The 18,006-nt window shown below is 44.3% G+C and overlaps 1 protein-coding gene across 1 annotated transcript; it reads left to right on the top strand.

Moving 5' to 3' along the window:
- The first annotated feature begins 8,733 nt into the window (after positions 1-8,733).
- On the top strand, positions 8,734-17,682 carry LOC103723740 (dihydropyrimidine dehydrogenase (NADP(+)), chloroplastic-like). Its single transcript, XM_008814762.3, has 7 exons — positions 8,734-9,129; positions 11,214-11,477; positions 11,582-11,752; positions 15,879-15,991; positions 16,086-16,272; positions 17,041-17,150; positions 17,366-17,682. The coding sequence occupies exons 1-7, from the start codon at positions 8,851-8,853 to the stop codon at positions 17,520-17,522; spliced, it is 1,281 nt and encodes a 426-aa protein (XP_008812984.1). The 5' UTR covers positions 8,734-8,850; the 3' UTR covers positions 17,523-17,682.
- The last annotated feature ends 324 nt before the right edge of the window (positions 17,683-18,006 follow it).

Consider the following 18,006-nt stretch of genomic DNA (forward strand, 5'->3'; position numbering starts at 1 on the left):
ATACCTGGCCGGTCTCCCCGGTTGCCAGTAAGCTCGGTCCTGGTCCGGAAAGAGGACAAGCTTCAAAAAGCCGGTCTACTACATCAGCCGGGTCCTCAGGGATGCTGAGACCCGATATTCTAAGCTTGAGAAAGATAATTTTTGCCCTTATCATCTCGGCTCGAAGACTCCGGCCTTATTTTCAAGCATATACAATAGTTATACTGACCGACCAGCCTATGAAGCAAATATTGCAAAGGTCAGATCGTGCGGGAAGGATCGCCAAAATGGGCGGTCGAGCTCGGAGAGTTCGACCTCGAGTATCGGCCCAGGGCCGGCCATTAAAGCTCAAATACTCGCCGACTTCCTCGCGGAGTGCACCTTGCCAGACGACCCCGAGCTACCGTCTGCACCTATGAAGGGAACCTCGGGGCTACCATGGGTCCTATATTCAGATGGGTCCTCAACTTCGGGGGGGTAGCGAAGCTAGACTCATCCTCACCAGCCCGACGGAGTGGTGCCGAACAAGCCTTGCGCCTCGAATTTCCGACCTCAAACAACGAGGCAGAATATGAGGCTCCATTGCTGGGCTCAATTGGCGAAGGAACTGAAAGTGGTAGACCTGAAGGCCTTCAACAATTTCCAGCTGATAGTGAGCCAGATCCAGGGAGACTTTGAAGCAAGAGAGCCATCAATGCAAAAATATCTCCAAAAAGTGCGGGAGCTCACGTCTGCCTTGGGATCTTTCAGCATCCAGTACATTCCCAGAGCGGAGAATCTCAGGGCAGACCAGTTGTCCAAACTGGTGACCTCCCGCCATGAGCGAGCTTTCCAAGGAGATAATGCTCGAGTATCTTCAGACACCCAGCACGGAGGAACCCGAACCCACCATGTGCATCGACTTCGAGCCGAGCTGGATCGACGGGGTTCGTCCGCTATCTCCAGGACGGAACCCTCCCCATGATGAGACAAGGCTCGCCGGATCAAGCGCCAAACTTTTCGGTATGTCCTATATGAAAACAAGCTCTATCGTCATCATTCACTTCCCCTCTTCTCAGATGTCTCCGCCCCTCTAAGGCGGACTACGCCCTCCGAGAAGTCCATGAAGGAATTTGCGGAAACCATCTGGGAGGTCGGGCGTTAGCCCATAAGATCCTGCGGCATAGGATATTACTGCCCACGCTCCAGAAGGATGCGACGGACTTCGTTCGGAAATGCGACCGGTGCCAACGGAACGCCAACATCCAACGCCGACCTTCGGCCCTGCTAACTTCAATCATCGCCCCCTGGCCGTTTGCCCAGTGGGGGATCGACATTCTGGGGCCCTTTCCTCTGGCCACCGGACAAAGAAAATTTCTGGTCGTCTCCATCGACTACTTCACCAAATGGGTTGAAGCTGAACCTGTAGCCCGGATCACCGAGCAAAAGATGCGGGACTTCGTGTGGAAGTCCATAATCTGCAGATTCGGACTTTTCTGGAATTCTTATATCTGACAATGGCCGACAATTCGACAACGTCCACTTCAGAGAATTTTGCTCCGAGCTCGGCATCGATCACCGCTTCACCTCGGTCGCCCATCCCCAGACAAACGGAAAAACGGAGGTAACTAACCGTACCATTTTGTGGGGACTCAAGGCTAGGCTTGATCGATCCAAAGGACAGTAAGTCGAGGACTTGTATAACGTCTTCTGGGTATACTCGGACTACGTCCGATTGCGCCACAGGAGAGACCCCCTTCAAGCCTATCATAGTTGGCCACGGAGGCTGTCCACCCTGCTGGAAATCGGCCTCCCTTCGTTCCAAGGTTGGAGCACTACGACCCCGACTCCAACCATTTCCGACTCAGGGTTTGTAATCTGGCTTCGGTCATTGAAGAGACACGAGAGGTTCGCCCGGGTCCGGATACTGGCAAGATACCAACAGAAAACGGCCCAATACTACAACTCCAGAGCCAAGCCCAAGCTCTTCAAAGTAGGGGAACCCTCGTCCTCAGGAGCAGCCGAGGCTCCTCAGCCAAACTGATCAGGGAAACTCGCCCCAAATTGGGGAAGGGCCATATCAAATCGCCAGAGTACAACGACCCGGAGCATACAAGTTGAAATCCTCGAAGGACTCCAATTCGCGAAGCTGGAACTCGAGATCTATGAATGTACTACCAATGAAACCCCTAGGGGTTTCAAGACAATCAGGAACATGGACTCAATCTCCTTTTTACAAATGATTCGTCCATTCCAAATAATTATGATTATTCCTTCTAACGTCGGGTCATTTGTGATCCTCAGATTCCTCGATTAAGATCGGGATGCCTCGAGGCCTGACCATAGAGTCCCAAACTCCTACGACCTCGGAAAGTATCGCAGGACGATAAAGTATCGACTTGACGCAAGATTCCCCTCTAAGGTCGGGATGCCCCGAGGGTCGACCGTAGAGTCCCAAACTTCCTCGACCTCGGAAAGCGTCGCAGGTCGATAGAGCGTTCCCAGACCCCATCAACCTGACGCACGGTTCCTCGACTAAGGTCGGGATGCCCCGAGGGTCGACCGTAGAGTCCCAAACTTCCTCGACCTCGGAAAGCGTCGCAGGTCGATAGAGCGTTCCCAGACCATCGACCTGATGCATGGTTCCTCGACTAAGGGTCGGGATGCCCCGAGGGTCGACCGTAGAGTCCCAAACTCCCTCGACCTCGGAAAGCGTCGCAGGTTGATAGAGCGTTCCCAGACCCATCGACCTGACGTACGATTCTCGACTAAGGTCGGGATGCCCCGAGGGGTCGACCGTAGAGTCCCAAACTCCCTCGACCTCGGGAAGCGTCGCAGGTCGATAGAGCGTTCCCAGACCCATCGACCTGACGCACGGTTCCTCGACTAAGGTCGGGATGCCCCGAGGGTCGACCGTAGAGTCCCAAACTCCCTCGACCTCGGAAAGCGTCGCAGGTCGATAGAGCGTTCCCAGACCCATCGACCTGACGCACGGTTCCTCGACTAAGGTCGGGATGCCCTGAGGTCGACCGTAGAGTCCCAAACTTCCTCGACCTCGGAAAGCGTCGCAGGTCGATAGAGCGTTCCTAGACCCATCGACCTGAAGTACGATCCTCGACCAAGGGTCGGGATGCCCCGGAGGGTCGACCGTAGAGTCCCAAACTCCCTCGACCTCGGAAAGAATCGCAGATTAATGGAGCATTCCCAACCCCTTCAACCTCGGCGGGCGCCATCGGGCCCATGAAAAGCCCGAGTTCTCCAAAAGTCAAAGAATTACTCCGAAAGTCGGCAAGGAAATAAGGCCGCCCACTCCGCTACGAGGAGCCGCAATTTTGGAAATACAAAAGGTACACCCTACTTGATGTTTGCCTTGTTATATTTATCTACATATTGCCAGCCACATCCCGATTAAAAATCGGGACCTTATTCTGGCCAAGGTCGCATTGCTCTGCAAGTCGGTTTAGTCTACTGACCTCATGCAATGCTCTGTCTACCGATAACCTCCTCGACAACTTATGTGAACCCACAGGCACCAGGGCCCAATTCGGCCCTCATACGCAGAAACCCCAATGTTGACCTATGAAGATGACCTCGGACCGCGGGCATACTGATCGAGGCTCGAGAAGGTCGAGGGTATCCTCTACAGATTCCGGCCCCGCTCGCTGAAGCCTCGGCGGGGTCCGAGGGCGATAGCTAACCTTTTTATTGACCTACGGTCTGAGAGCCGAGCCGAAAGCTCGGCTAGGCCCCCTGATAGCGACCTATGCGAGTCTGACAAAGCCCCTCTCGGGGTCCGGGGCCCGAGCTTGGTGCCTCAAGAATCCGAAAACCAAACCCGGCAACCTTTGCGAGCTCTAGATCCGGGCTCCAAAACTTGTCGGACGCTCAAATCCGAGCTCCAAGACTTGGTGAAATTTGTTGGAAAACAAGTTAAGGGAAAGAAAAGCAAAATACAGCTGAGAAACGTGTATTCATTGATGAGCCGCCCAAAGGCTAGGATACAAAGTCGAGGATCGGTAAAATAATAAGTTGAAGTACCGGCCTCACTCAACAACTGAAGAAAGTAAAAGGAAAGAATAGGCGCAGAATCACGAAAGGAAATTTTTTCATTAATAAAGCGCCGGAAGGCTAAGTACAAATTAGAGATCGGCCGATCAACAATTTTGAAGGCCGACCTCATTTACAGTAAAGGGAAGAAAAAAGTCTACGTCCTAAGAGAGGCGGCAGCAGCGTCGGGCGTCGCCCTCGGGGTCATCTATGGCGATGACCTGGGGGCCTTCGGCGGACACGGGCTCGGGGTCTGCGGCGGGGACCTCGGCGGGCACCTCAGGAGCGTCCTCGGTAATTCCGCGAGGGGGAGCCTCCGTCACCGCCAGCGCGGCTGTGTCCGCCTCAGCCTCGGTAGACTCCTCCTCGGGCGCGAGGGCATCAAGGAACGTCGTTGTCGGAGTCGCAGCCCAACCTCATCCTCGGACGAATCGTGGAGAGATCGAGCTAGGGGCAGAACGCGAGCCATCTGCCTCCAGAAGTTCTCGAAGCCGCGGAGGAATCCATCCACGGTTTTCTCCTCTAGCATGTCGCCGGAATTCATCCGAGTCCTTGAAGAAGTCCACGGCATGCTCGGCTCGCTCGAGCGCCCTCCTCTTCCGGGCCTCAAGCTGCTCGACCTTCAGGCGCAAGACCCCGCCTCGTATTTGAGGCCTGCAACCTCGGACTGAGCCTCCGCCAGACGCGCCTCTGAAGCGTGCAGGGCCGACTTGGTGAGAGAATGAGCGGCCCTTTCCTCCTCGAGCTCTTCGACGACGGCCAGCCGCCCAGCCTCCGTCGCTTCCCTCCGCGCTTCGGCCTCGGCCAGCTCGGCCTCTAGCTCGGCGACCCTCTTCTTGGCCGGCTCCAACTACCGGCTGAGTCGCCGAGTCTCCTCCTGACACCCTTGGCAATAAACACCAGGGCGTCGACTTCATGAATATGCCTGCAAGAGGAAAAAGAGGAAGCGATTATAAGTAAAAAACAGGCAATATGTATACATGCTAGTAGCCAAAGGAAAATTGAGATAATGGCTCACCCGGACAGTATTGCGGTAAGTACTGTCGACGATCTCTTCCAGCGACGAGCTTCGGAACTCGGCTCGGTCCGCTGGAAGTATGGCATGCCGAAACACCGCGCGCGCGATGTCGGCATCGTGGAAGGCCGAGCTCCCCTCGAGAAGCGGGGACCCTGGCTCGGCTGTTTCCCCCCTTTGGCCTCTTGAGGAGCTCGGCTCATCCGAGCTGGGGACCTCGGGGCCCCTGCTCGGCTCGGGCCCCGAACGCTGCAGCCGGATCACTGTCGGCCCTCCCCGTTGGGCGACAGGAGCCGGACAAGATGGGGCCGCCGAGCCCGCATCGTCGGCAGCTGATGCACGCCCTCGAACGGTCCCAGAGACCCCCGCCTCTGGGCCTCCCGTCGCGGCCGAGGTAGAAGTGGCGGCCGACCTGGACTTCTTCCGAGGCTGGGGAATAGCCCCCCGGCCTCGGCCTCCCGCCTCTTCAGTCGAGAGAAGAGGGACGTGCTGCTGGTCGGCATATGGGGGATGTCTGAAACCAAAAATTTTCTAAGTGTCAGACCAATGTTAGTAAAAAGAGAAAACAGATAAAAACAAAGCGATGCGACTACTCTTACCCTCGGGGCGCGCAGAACTCAAGCCCACGCTCGCCAAGGCCTCCTCCCGTAGGAGCTCGGTTAGGTTGAACCCCTTCCCGAGGGCCCGTAGGGAGTCTAAGACCCTCAGCTCCCTCCCCGAGGGCTCGGAGAGCCTGTTGAGGGCCTTCAACCGAGGGTGCCCCCACCTCGGGTTGAACCCCCACGGCGCCTCGGACGCAAAAAAGAAAAATTTTATCTTCCAATCATGAATAGTGGAAGGGCACCCTGAAAGAGTGACATACCGCCCCAAAAGGCGAAGTATAGCCACTCCGCATCCGCCGGGTTTTTCTTTAATAAAAAACAACGGCGGAAAATACTCACCGAGATCGGGATCCCGTGCGCAAGACACAAGGACAAGAATCCGATTATAGTCCTCCACGAGTTCGGAGCAAGCTGTGCTAGAACGAGTTGATACTCTACCAGCAAGTTGTTCACGAACTCGTGAACAGGGAACCGCAGACCGGCCCAGAGCGTCTCGCGATGGATCGCGATCCGACCTGGGGCGGCCGGGTCACCCTATCCTCCGGCCCGCGGTTTCGAGACGAAACCTGGGCTGGAAGAAGAACCGGAAGCGGATTAATTCCAACTCCTCCCCCCGACAAACTCGACCCTACTTCCTCTGGACCGAGACCCATTTTTACAGAGAAATGAAATAAACTAAAGGTAAAGGGAGTAAAGAGGAGGAAGAAGGGGAACTCTAGCTAATACAGGGTGGAAACCTACGGAAAAGTCGTCGGAAATCGCTCCGGGCACCGCCGACAGGATTTGGTCGAAAGGTAGGATGAAGGAGGAAACGGCAAAATGAAAGGCAACCAAGTGGAACCCTTAGGGCAGATTCATGGGGTTTATATAGACCCCCCTGACGGCCCAGATCGGCGGTTCGGTTCCCACCCCCCGTCTGGATTGCACCACGTGTCGGCCTCGGAAGCCGAAGCACCGCATTCACTCCAGATCAATAAGTCGGGTACAAAATCGAAGCGCCGTCCCATCGGATCTCACGACCTCATTATGGGTCCGCAAAACCGGACCACCTTGAAAGACGAGCGGACGTCACCCCCGCTCCCTCCATTTAATAAGCCTCAGGGACACGTGGAGCGCCGATGTAGCCTCAGCCTCCCCAGATCACTATCCTGCCAATACAAGATCAGAAACATCCGACCTCGGATCATGCCGTGTGTCCGTTTTAAGGCGCGAAGCGGCGTACCTATTCAAAAGGGACGCCTCGACCACGGGATCGAGGCGCCGCCCCATTGGGCCCAAGGACCCTCATCATGAGTTCACCGCACAAAGCGATCTCGGAGATCCAAAGGGTGCTGTCCCCGTTGTAGCTGCTTCGGGATGTGTAAGGACGCAGACCCCGGTATAAGTTCGCCATGTGGAGCGACCTCGAAGAGCCCAAAAGGCGCAGACTCTGTTTTAAAAGTTTCGAGGTACGTAAGGGTGCAAACATGACCCCCTTCGGCCTCAATAGCCATAATGACAACCTCTACTTCCCACGTCCGAGCTGGCAAGCCGCTCGAACTCGGAAGTCGGGGTAGTGTTGGGGGAATACAGTTTTCCCCCCAGCAATATAGTAACCCCACCTCCAAAAGGCCGCATAGCCACCGAGCTTGGACGACTGAGGTCGGCGTCCGACCTCTGAATTTCCGACCTCAGAACGTCCGACCTCGAAACGTCCGACCTAGAGAATTTCCGACCCCAAAGGTCTGTCCTTGTCGACCACCTACTACGGCCGAACCCCTCCAAAGTCCGGCGAGGGCCATATCCTGCCACTGCCCCAGCATTTATTGCGCATGACCTCTGCAAACCCCCAATTTACTTCAACAATTAATGCGACTCTCCGGCCTACTCAACTATTAATGCGCACCTCCGGCTTACTCAACAATTAATACGCATGGCTCCTATTATCTACGGACCTACAGCTCTCCATGGCAAATCAGCTCAGCGGAGTCCAATCAACTGTGATAAGTCTCTGATCTCGGCCTCACCTCCGACACCAATGCAATGATTCACCCGATCGTTTGTCAGTCCAAGCAACATGCCGAGCCGTACGACGGCCTCGCCCCGTCACATCACAGGTAAACTGACCCTCCTATAAAAGGAAACCCTTGCTTCTCAAAAGGGGGGGAGCAAAAAACTCAAAAAATATCGTTCTCCTCTTTCTCCTTTGAACACAGATAGCCCCCTTCTGACTTAAGCATCGGAGGGCCGGCGCCGGAAAACCCGGCCACCGGCTTTTCTGCAGGCACCCCCGACGGAGGACGCCGCCCGCCGACGGACCTCCACTCTCCTGTGTCCACCGCCGCTCCCCCTCCTCGACCGACGATCGCCCCCGAGTCCAATTTCCAGCAACAAAACCCAACCCAAACTTTCTCTAGGAGGAAAAAACCAATCCAACACACCAATTACCATATCTTCATCCTCCTTCTCAATGTAGCGCTATCTCCTATTATCACAAGATTGTGCAACTTTTTCAAAATAATCCAGCTACCCAAAAAGCAAAAGCAATCCTCCTCCTCTTCGTCCCTTCTCAATCTACCTTAGAAGTTTAAACCAACTAGAAAAGAGGAGCAAATCTGAATGCCATTGTAGATCCACCAAATTTACTAGATACGAATCCTCAGTGGTACATCTTTTAACAGCGTAGCCTATCTCAAGATACTATAATATCCTACACCAGATTCACCACATCAGCGGTGCACTATAGAAACAATTCGAGATGATGGTGATAGTTCCACACGATCTTCACAATGAATAGTATCTATAGAAATAAAAAATCTAATTAGCATGGTGCACTCTTCATGCATCTGGGTATATATATATATATATATATATATATTCAAAAGGAGGACATGATATTAGGATGCTACATACGTTGGTAATTGCCAAACATGCAAGATGAAGAGAACTTACAAGAGCATTTGTTTCAGAGGATCTGAGGTCGAATTTAGCCAACATTAAGGAATGTAATATAAATATTTTAATGAAAAGGATGGCTAAAAAGAGCCCCCGGCTTCTATTAAATAAGATAAAATAGGAAATAATATAAAATAAGATTCTTCCCACGTGCAGTATTCTCTGCCAACTCATCGCGATACGAAGCCCATCCATCTCTCCCCTTTGCCCCAAGCCTTCCATCAGCTAAATAATGCTCCATTCGCTAGTTTTCCAGAAGAGCAGAGAAACAGAGTGAGAGGGAAGGCCGTAACTATGGAATCGTTGGCTCTGAGGAGTTCGGTCGCGAGGAGCCCGCTTTTGGAGTTGAGGAGGCCCGTGCGGGCGGATCTCCGGCTGCGGAGGGTGGGGCTGAGGGTGGCGGCGTCGACGGCTGCCGGAGAGGAGGGGGCTCCGGAGCCGGACCTCAGTGTCCGGGTGAACGGGCTGGAGATGCCCAACCCCTTCGTGATCGCGTCGGGGCCGCCGGGGACCAACTACACCGTTATGAAGCGGGCTTTCGATGAGGGATGGGGTGCCGTCATCTCCAAAACCGTATGGATAGAATCCACGACTCTGCCATGATCTAGTTCTTGGCTGGCCTTTTCTGTTGGAGAAAAAATGCTTTTTTTGAACAAAAAAAATAGTGATATGGTTTGACTCTTGGTGTTGGATTGTAGGGAAGCTCTGTCTTTTTTATTTTCTTAGATCCGTTTGGGATACTGTCTGAAGATCTGCTTCTTGTTCCTCTGTTTTCTCTTTTTTTCTTCACATGGACTTGTAAAAGTCTTTTTGTTCGCTTAAGAAAACCGTATATTGACTTTATTCTTGCTTTCAATTCTTTTTATTTTGTTTCCTCTAATGATTTTGTTTTTGGATTAAACAAGTCCAAAGGGCATTCCTTTCTCCGATTTATGGTCTGAAGGAACCTTTTCGGCTTAAAGTTGATTTATCTTAGCTTTTTCTTTTTGGATTCTGTATCAAATTCCAACTTTTTTTTATAATAGTCTGCTTTCCATAATTTTCTTTAATTTCTATCAAAGAATAAAGAGTTACCTTTCTTGAATCTGCGGTAATATATGACAGACAGTTAGCTTCATCTTCGTGGATTCTATCTGAAAATTTGATTAGATATTATGATTCAAGGATATAAGCGTCTGTAACCTTTTCGAAAGAGTAGACTTTGAAATGTTGAAGAGTGAAAAAAATATATTCAAATTTTGATGTTATAGATACTAAAATGTGAAAGGAAACCGAATGGACTTGTATGTAGGATGTAATGGATTCTTTGTGATGCTAGGCAAATACATAATTATTTATTTGGTACATCTTGTTCTTGCTAATATTACTATCAACCTAGTTCGAAAGCCCTTAATTCTAGCAACTTTATGCCATACTTGATGATATCCTTTTCATGAAATCCTATGTTTATCTAAAATATATTTCACTTTACTATGATGTACATTCATGTTTTGTAGATTTTTCCTAACTTATGATATTTATTGCAGTTTGTCAACGTATAAGTTCAAGATATTGGTTAGATGTCGAATGGTTTACATCAAAGTCTTGGTTGTTCATATTGTAAGTGTGTCAATTAGTGTCAACAGAGGATGCTAGTACCAGCTGTTAGGTTTTGGAAATTATCCCTTGCTGTTGTATTGATGATACATTAGTATGTCAACATCAAATTTATGTAAAAATTTCCTTTTTTTTTTACTTTTTTAACTATTTAGTTTTGTTATATAATAATGATAATGTAATCTTCGGCTTTTAAAAATATACTCTAATGTTGGGGAAAACACTGAAATTACAGATGCACTCATAGGCTGCTCTAAACCACATGCTGACTTACCAATTTACATTAGGAAAGACAACTCTGACAAAATATACATTTTAAAAATGCAATAACTAGAATCAAACGGACAAACTAAATTTGATATGTATGTTGGTGCAGCACTCCTGTATTACTTAGCAAGTCTAAAGACCACTTGCTAGATACAGGTCAATGCATGACCTGATAGAATATGTAAGTTTCAATCATGCGAGTAAGGTGACAATATGATTCATATCAGGCGAAAAGGTGTAAAATGCAACATTTGTTTTGGATACAATTGATATCTTGAAATCTTGCTTCTGTTTAATCAAAATAACTGATCTTATTCACAATTCATTATAAATTATCTATGATCAAATGGATGGATGGTTTACAATCATGTGATGTTTGTGGTCTTTCACTCTTTTGGATGTTAATAAGCAAACTTTAACTGAAGTTTGGTTGTAACATTGACTCAGTGTGCTATTGTTCATAACTTAGTTAAATTTTCATTCATTTTTAGGTGATTATTTCATTTCTCTCTATGTTCTTCCTTCATTCATAAAGCAACAAAATATCCCATTTGGTAGACTACTTTCACATAAACCATATTAGTTGCCGAACTTCTTCCATCTACATATTCTGAACGTTAGTTGTAGTTTTTACTTGACTGATACTTGCTGCAAATCTTTGGTCCCATTTTGTAATGTTGCTGACATACTACAATATATATTAATACTAATAGTTCTATTTTTATAAAATGAAATGAATCTGTATTTCTCAGTTGTTTTATTTAAAGTTTTAAGTCTGGATCTATGCATGCTAGGTGTCTCTGGATGCTGCTAAAGTTGTGAATGTGACTCCTCGTTATGCTCGGCTTCGAGCAGGATCAAATGGTTCAGTCAAGGGGCCAATTATTGGGTGGGAGAATATTGAACTTATCAGTGACCGGCCACTTGAAACTATGTTAAATGAGTTTAAGCAACTTAAAGAAGAGTATCCAGACAGAATACTCATTGCTTCAATTATGGAGGAATACAACAAAGCTGCTTGGCAAGAACTTATTGAGCAAGTTGAGGCAACTGGAGTGGTATTTTCTGTTTCATTTTCTCTTTTCTAACCAGTTGTCAAGATCCATTTTTTTTAAATTTCAGTCAAGAGCTAACATAAGTGTATAATGAATTTAAATATTAGGATGCCCTCGAGATCAACTTCTCATGTCCTCATGGCATGCCAGAGCGAAAGATGGGTGCTGCAGTGGGGCAAGATTGTGCACTTTTGGAAGAGGTATGTGGATGGATAAATGAGAAAGCCACTGTACCTGTTTGGGCAAAGATGACTCCTAACATAACAGATATTGCTCAGGTCAGTAATGTCACTTATATCAATAACCATGGTGCTTTGGTCTTGTATTAATATGTCCATGCACAGTTTATTTTTGGCAGTAAATAAGGGAAAGTCTACAGGGTGTATTTACTGTGCTATGTTCCTTCATGATCGATAACTTTATATTTATGCTATGCAAGAAACAATATCTTGATGTAATACTCCAAAAAAATAGCAGCTTTTAGTTCCTGTATTAAATTGTTTATCTCTGTGGCATGATCTAGAATTTTTTTAAAAACACATACATACATTACACAAACATACATTCATGCATGTCTCTGTGCATTTATAGTATTGAACAGAGTTAGCTTCTTTTTCTGAAGTATGATTATATATCATCGTGTCTATATTTATAGTATTGAGAAAAGGAGTTATAAAGCTTCTCATACATACATAAGTACATGCATACATACATTGATATATTGTATATATGTATATCTATATCTATGTACTTTATAATTTAAAAAAAGGAGTTATAAAGCTTTTTCTTGTGAAGGATGGTTTAGTGAGCCAAGAGTGATGCATTGTGGCTATTTTCAGATTATTTCAGTACAAACCATTTTAATTGTTATGTGCATATCTTGACTTAGCATGGCCTACATCTGTATGTTCATGGTAATAATATAGTTTTGATTCATTGTGAAAAATACACCAGTGAGGAGCATGGAAGGCAATATCGTCTCGAACTGTCTAGTTCGGGGCGTATCAAGCCATACCGAGGGTAGACTGACATGGTTCCACTCCTCGGTTCGAGAAATTGGTAAAAGAGGAGCAGAGGGAGAAGAGAAGAGAGGAAGAGATTGAGAGAGAAGCAGGGGGGAGAGGGAGGAAGGGAGGGGGAGAGAGAGAGGGCTTTCGAGCCCCCTCTCCTCTGGTCTCGTAACAGTGGTTTTTTTGGCTGACCCTGGTGAGGAGTACAATGACTTGAAGAAGCCAAGTTGTAAGAATATGTAAATATGAAAAGTTACTTTAAAATTGTCCAATAACTCGACACAAGATACGCCGTCTTGGTACTAAGCCCCATACCGTGCCACCCTGTTACTGTGTTGGTGCATTCAGTATGAGGCCGGTTCGGCATACCAAGTATCAGTATGTTCTCCAGACCGCATACCAGTACTGAACCGATACCGTACAATGCGTCCCGTACTATCTAATTCGGTATGGTATAACATACCTCGATTCAATAGATACCATAGTAATAACATATTTACGGATTCAACAGGAAAAAATTTGAACAAAACTCGATTGGATATGCTGGAAACCTGTGTTTTGATTTAGAGAATGCTGACAATGTGACCTGAGTTTCAGTCTTCATCCAAAAAAAAACACAAAAGAATATGAGAAACCATTAAAATCTAATAATAATTAAAACAAGCTAAAAAATGATATTTTAACTACACATGCACTGTTTTGACCAACTTTTACATACAATTATGGCTAGTTTTAGGTTGAAACTAGAAGCACCTTCAAGAAAAGCAAAAAAGATCCTACAGGATAGCTTAATATCCCTTATAATTAATGATATCCTGATAGTAGTATATCATTAATAATAATAAAAATCTAATTATTTTTTGGCTATAATTGTTGCATAATATTGTTCATAAATAAATTAAGAGAGTTGGTACAAAAGCGTGGTAACATCCTTATGATATGCAATGAACAATAGTGTATTAAATATTTTAATAAAAATGCCTTTATTTAGTTTTTTTTTTTTTATCTTTTCACTATCTTAAATGTTAAGTAAATGAACAAAAAACAATAAAAAATCAATGTCTACTTTCGCAATGTGCCATACATAAGCATGTCTAATGTTCTATTAAAAATGTAATAATTGATCAATATCAGCTTTTTTATCTTCTTTTTACTTTGTTATATCTAAAAGTACTATAAAATTATACAAAAACTATTTCAATGGATAAAATAAGAAATTGTAGTTCTTATTTGTTTTTATTCAAAATTTTAAATTACATAAAAGAGCAATTTGATCAAATAACCTGTAGGAAGATACTTGTTTTGTCTTGTATATACTTTAGTTTAGTTTTCTTCATGCTCATGCATGATTATGACAATAGCTACATTCTTATGATGCATTGCTTCAAATAAAATTTAGGAAGTAAATAAACTGATAAAAAGGGCATATCTTTCATATTCAACTCGAAAGACCTACTAAAATATCCGAAATTTTCATGTATGATTTACAATGGATGCACAATAAGCTTGTAGATCTAACACATGAATTACCTTAATATCATCATTTTTGGGAATCGAACACTGAATGCAACAGTTTCAAGCTTGAATCTTGGTTTTTGAAACTTAAATGGCATTGATCTGAGCTCGAGGAGCTAAAAACACAAAAAATGAAAATCAACCATATCAGCCCATCATTTAGCCTGCCAAGTTTTCTTCAGACAAGCTATCTCCATACTTAATAGGTGATAATTATTATGCAAATAATTAAGAAACTGTTTTACAATTTTTTAGTCCACTGAGCAACAACATGTGCCAGAAAAGGATGAGTTACTCATGGAGACATCTAGCACCAACTGATCTACATTCAAATATGCCTTTCGACTTCTTGGCAACATGCTCCATTATATTCCATGGGCTTCGTATGTTCACCTTATTGCCTTTCACTTAGTACACATGGAGACAGATTAGATGATGGCACTTCATGATAGTAAGATCTGTTGCCTATATGGTTGCCTAATTGCAAATTATGCTATTGCTTCCAAGGACATAATTAAGGTGAAAATATGCTTTATTTATTCAATTAGAGTTTGAAAATATGCACCCTAACTCACAAATGTTTTTTGTTCAAATCCAAGGTAATACCCCCCTGATCAATAGTGAAGGTGTCTGTTCAGTTTCAAATGGTTCAATCTTCTTTTTCTTTCTCTTTTACTGGACTACCAACCTTTTTCAAACTACTTACTTCAAACTTTACATTTCCCGAGTCAGTGTGAGATCTATCTCAAACTTCAGATTTTCTCATCTTATGCTCAAGGGCCCTCCTCACTGCTCAATATTTTGTTTTATATACTGAAATTGGTCTTATGGCACCTTATAAATTTCTATTCAAGTATCATGTCTTATGATCACATATTATTCCAAGGCACACGTTCCTTTCATGCATCCTGCATCACAAAAGTATTTGTTTGGACATTTGCATTAGGAAGTCTATTTGGGGGGTTTTGCTTGACTTGTCTTCCATTACCTGTGCGCGGTAAGAGGTGCTTCTATTATATGGGTTCCATACTCTAGAAGAATTTGTCTTTAGAAATTTCAAAATCAAATTCTCCATGAAGCTTCTGTTTCCTCAACTAATATGTTATTATAACATGAAAAAGAAATAATAATTCAAATTTTTTGAGGAGATAAAATTAGAGGATGAAATTTGACTTGATCATTAACATCATCAAGGTTCGCTGTGCCGGGCATACCGTATCGTACTAATACTAAACCGGTTCGCTGTTTTGTATCATACCGATATTCAGTATGCCTCGCTATCTCATACCCATACCACGTACGGACATTGTAATAAGATGATATCAGTACGGGGTCCGATACCAAGACGGCGAACCTTGATTCAAATTGTCGCTTCTAGCATTTTGCTACAACATCTAGTTTTCTGATTTGAAGAGGTGGAAAATTGAAAAACCTAGAGTTGTTGCTGCTAAATCATCATATTAGTTGAAAAAGAGTACATTATTTAGGTCATAACATGGCTCAATTAAATCAACTTGGTGATCATTTCAATCTTAACCCAAGTCATTAGTTCTTATAATGCAAAATCATGATATACTGTTAGAATTCTCTTAGGGTGCTGTGTCTGAAAGTTCCAACTAATTCAGCTTTGTTATGATCATTTTGAATCTTAAGCCAAGTCATTAGCTTCTATTCTATAAGGTCATGATATGGTGTTAGAATTCTGAGTGCTGTATATCTGAAAGTTGCAATGGCAAATTCCCCTTAGAACAAGCTATTTCTTCCTTGCTGTCTGTAATTTCATGATTCATGCTTTTTTATGTCATTGTAAGTCAAAGATGTACACCTTCCGCTTTTTATCCCCATTATTTACATGTATTTGCAAATTTATGCTCTTTAGCCTGCTCGGGTGGCTCTGAAATCAGGATGTGAGGGGGTGTCCGCAATAAACACAATCATGAGTGTGATGGGGATTGATCTCAACACTTTACACCCCGAACCCTGTGTTGAAGGGTCAGTGATTACTTCTTTAACAGAACAACTATTACCTACATTGCAAAAACAATGAATTATTCTGTTCTTTTTTCTCTTATTTTTTTATGTCTAGGTACTCCACACCGGGTGGATATTCTGCAAGGGCAGTCCATCCTATTGCACTTGGAAAAGTGATGCAGATTGCAAAAATGATGAAAGAAGAATTAGGCGACAAAGACTATTCACTTTCTGGAATTGGAGGGGTTGAGACGGGTGGTGATGCTGCAGAGTTTATTCTTCTCGGTGCAAATACTGTTCAGGTAAGTTTCCATAAAGTTGTTCTGTTTGCATTCCTTGTTGATTTTAACTATCGTTTTTTCCAGAAAAGAACTGGTATTTTTTCCTGTTACCTTTTATCACAGTAATTGGAAGGGACTTCATTTGGCTTTTACATTAATACATGCTAAAAGATCTAAATGAGCTGTGAAAAGACCAATGTTTTCTGTCAGCATAAATAGAGCCATATTCCCTCTTGAATTCAGAATTATAGTATTATAGTTATTTTCTTGATTTTTGAATTACCTTTATGAAATAACTCTAGTAGTTCATTTATCCTGAAGATTGTGTTGTTTTTTCCTTTTTGCGTGACCTGTAAATCAGCAGGATTAGTACCAATGAGGATTTTACTTGTTAGATAAACCTTTATCAAACCAGTTTACATATATGAGGTTGGTAACCATAAGTTTGGAATACTGAGAACCGAAATTTTCCTTGTGGAAGCATATGATACTAGTTTCAGCATAAAAAAAATAATATGGAAACTTCATTTCTTATTTATGATAGAGTGGACAAGATCATCTAAATCTGTGCCATGGACTTGTCAATGCATACTATCTTACTTTCCTCTCTCTCCCTAAACACATGCACAAATGTAGCATCCATACTTATCATTTGACAATCTTTTCACATCAGTGTTTTTTCCAACTCTCTGTTCAATTTCTTCACTATTTATTTATCCTTATTCTGTTGTGATTTGTATGTTATGCATATTGATAGCTTTGTTTCTGTTCTGCTTTTTCCCACTACAGGTATGCACAGGTGTAATGATGCATGGTTATGGCCTCGTGAAGAAACTATGTACTGATCTGAAGAATTTCATGAGAAAACACAACTTCACTTCAATAGAAGATTTTCGAGGGTATGATTTTGCTTCCTCTATTTCTTTCAGAAACATTAAACATTACAGTAAGCATGATGACGTTCTGAAGGTACTGATATTGTCATTGTGTAATTTTTAGATATTAAGTTTCCAAGCTTTTCTTCCTCACCCTTCCAGAGTGCATTAACCATCAAGTTTTGTGTATCGAAATTCTTCTCTAATTTGAATTGCTAACAATCATCTCTTCATTTCAGTGTCTCCCTTCAGTATTTTACGACGCATACCGATTTAGTGCAGCGGCAACAAGAGGCAATCAGACAGAGGAAGGCTGTTAAGAAGGGTTTGCAGTCAGACAAAGATTGGACAGGTGATGGCTTTGTTAAAGAGACTGAAAGCATGGTGTCCAACTGATGTAGAGTTGTTGGGAATCATCTCATCTTTATGGGGGAATCCCACGTACAATTTCACCCAACTGGTGGAAATAAAAACTTGATGAACAAAAAGATGAATAATAGTCTTTATCCTTCTTTCTTTTTGGAAAAGAAAAGATGATTTATAGGTTTTTTTCTTCTTTTTTTTTAAATTTTTGCTCCAGCATGAGTAGATATTAGTATAAGTGCATGCCAACCGTACCGTACTAGTACCAAATCGATATGCAGTATAAAAGGCAGGCAATCGAGTGTCAGAATGTCCAATCGAATCCTGTACTGAAATTATCGGTATAGTAATATCGAGCTATTGTGTCTTGTTCTAGGGTTTGCTATAATTATAAATTATTAACCCTGTATTCATGGTAATGGTTGGCATGGTTATGGTTGGTTGGAAACACTTGGAGCTTCAGGCTGATTGGTGTCCAATAGGGAACTTGGTGGATTAACTCATTGGTTGTGCTGTG

The sequence above is a fragment of the Phoenix dactylifera genome, chromosome 8, assembly GCF_009389715.1.
Source record: "Phoenix dactylifera cultivar Barhee BC4 chromosome 8, palm_55x_up_171113_PBpolish2nd_filt_p, whole genome shotgun sequence".
NCBI classification, from domain to species: Eukaryota; Viridiplantae; Streptophyta; class Magnoliopsida; order Arecales; family Arecaceae; genus Phoenix; species Phoenix dactylifera.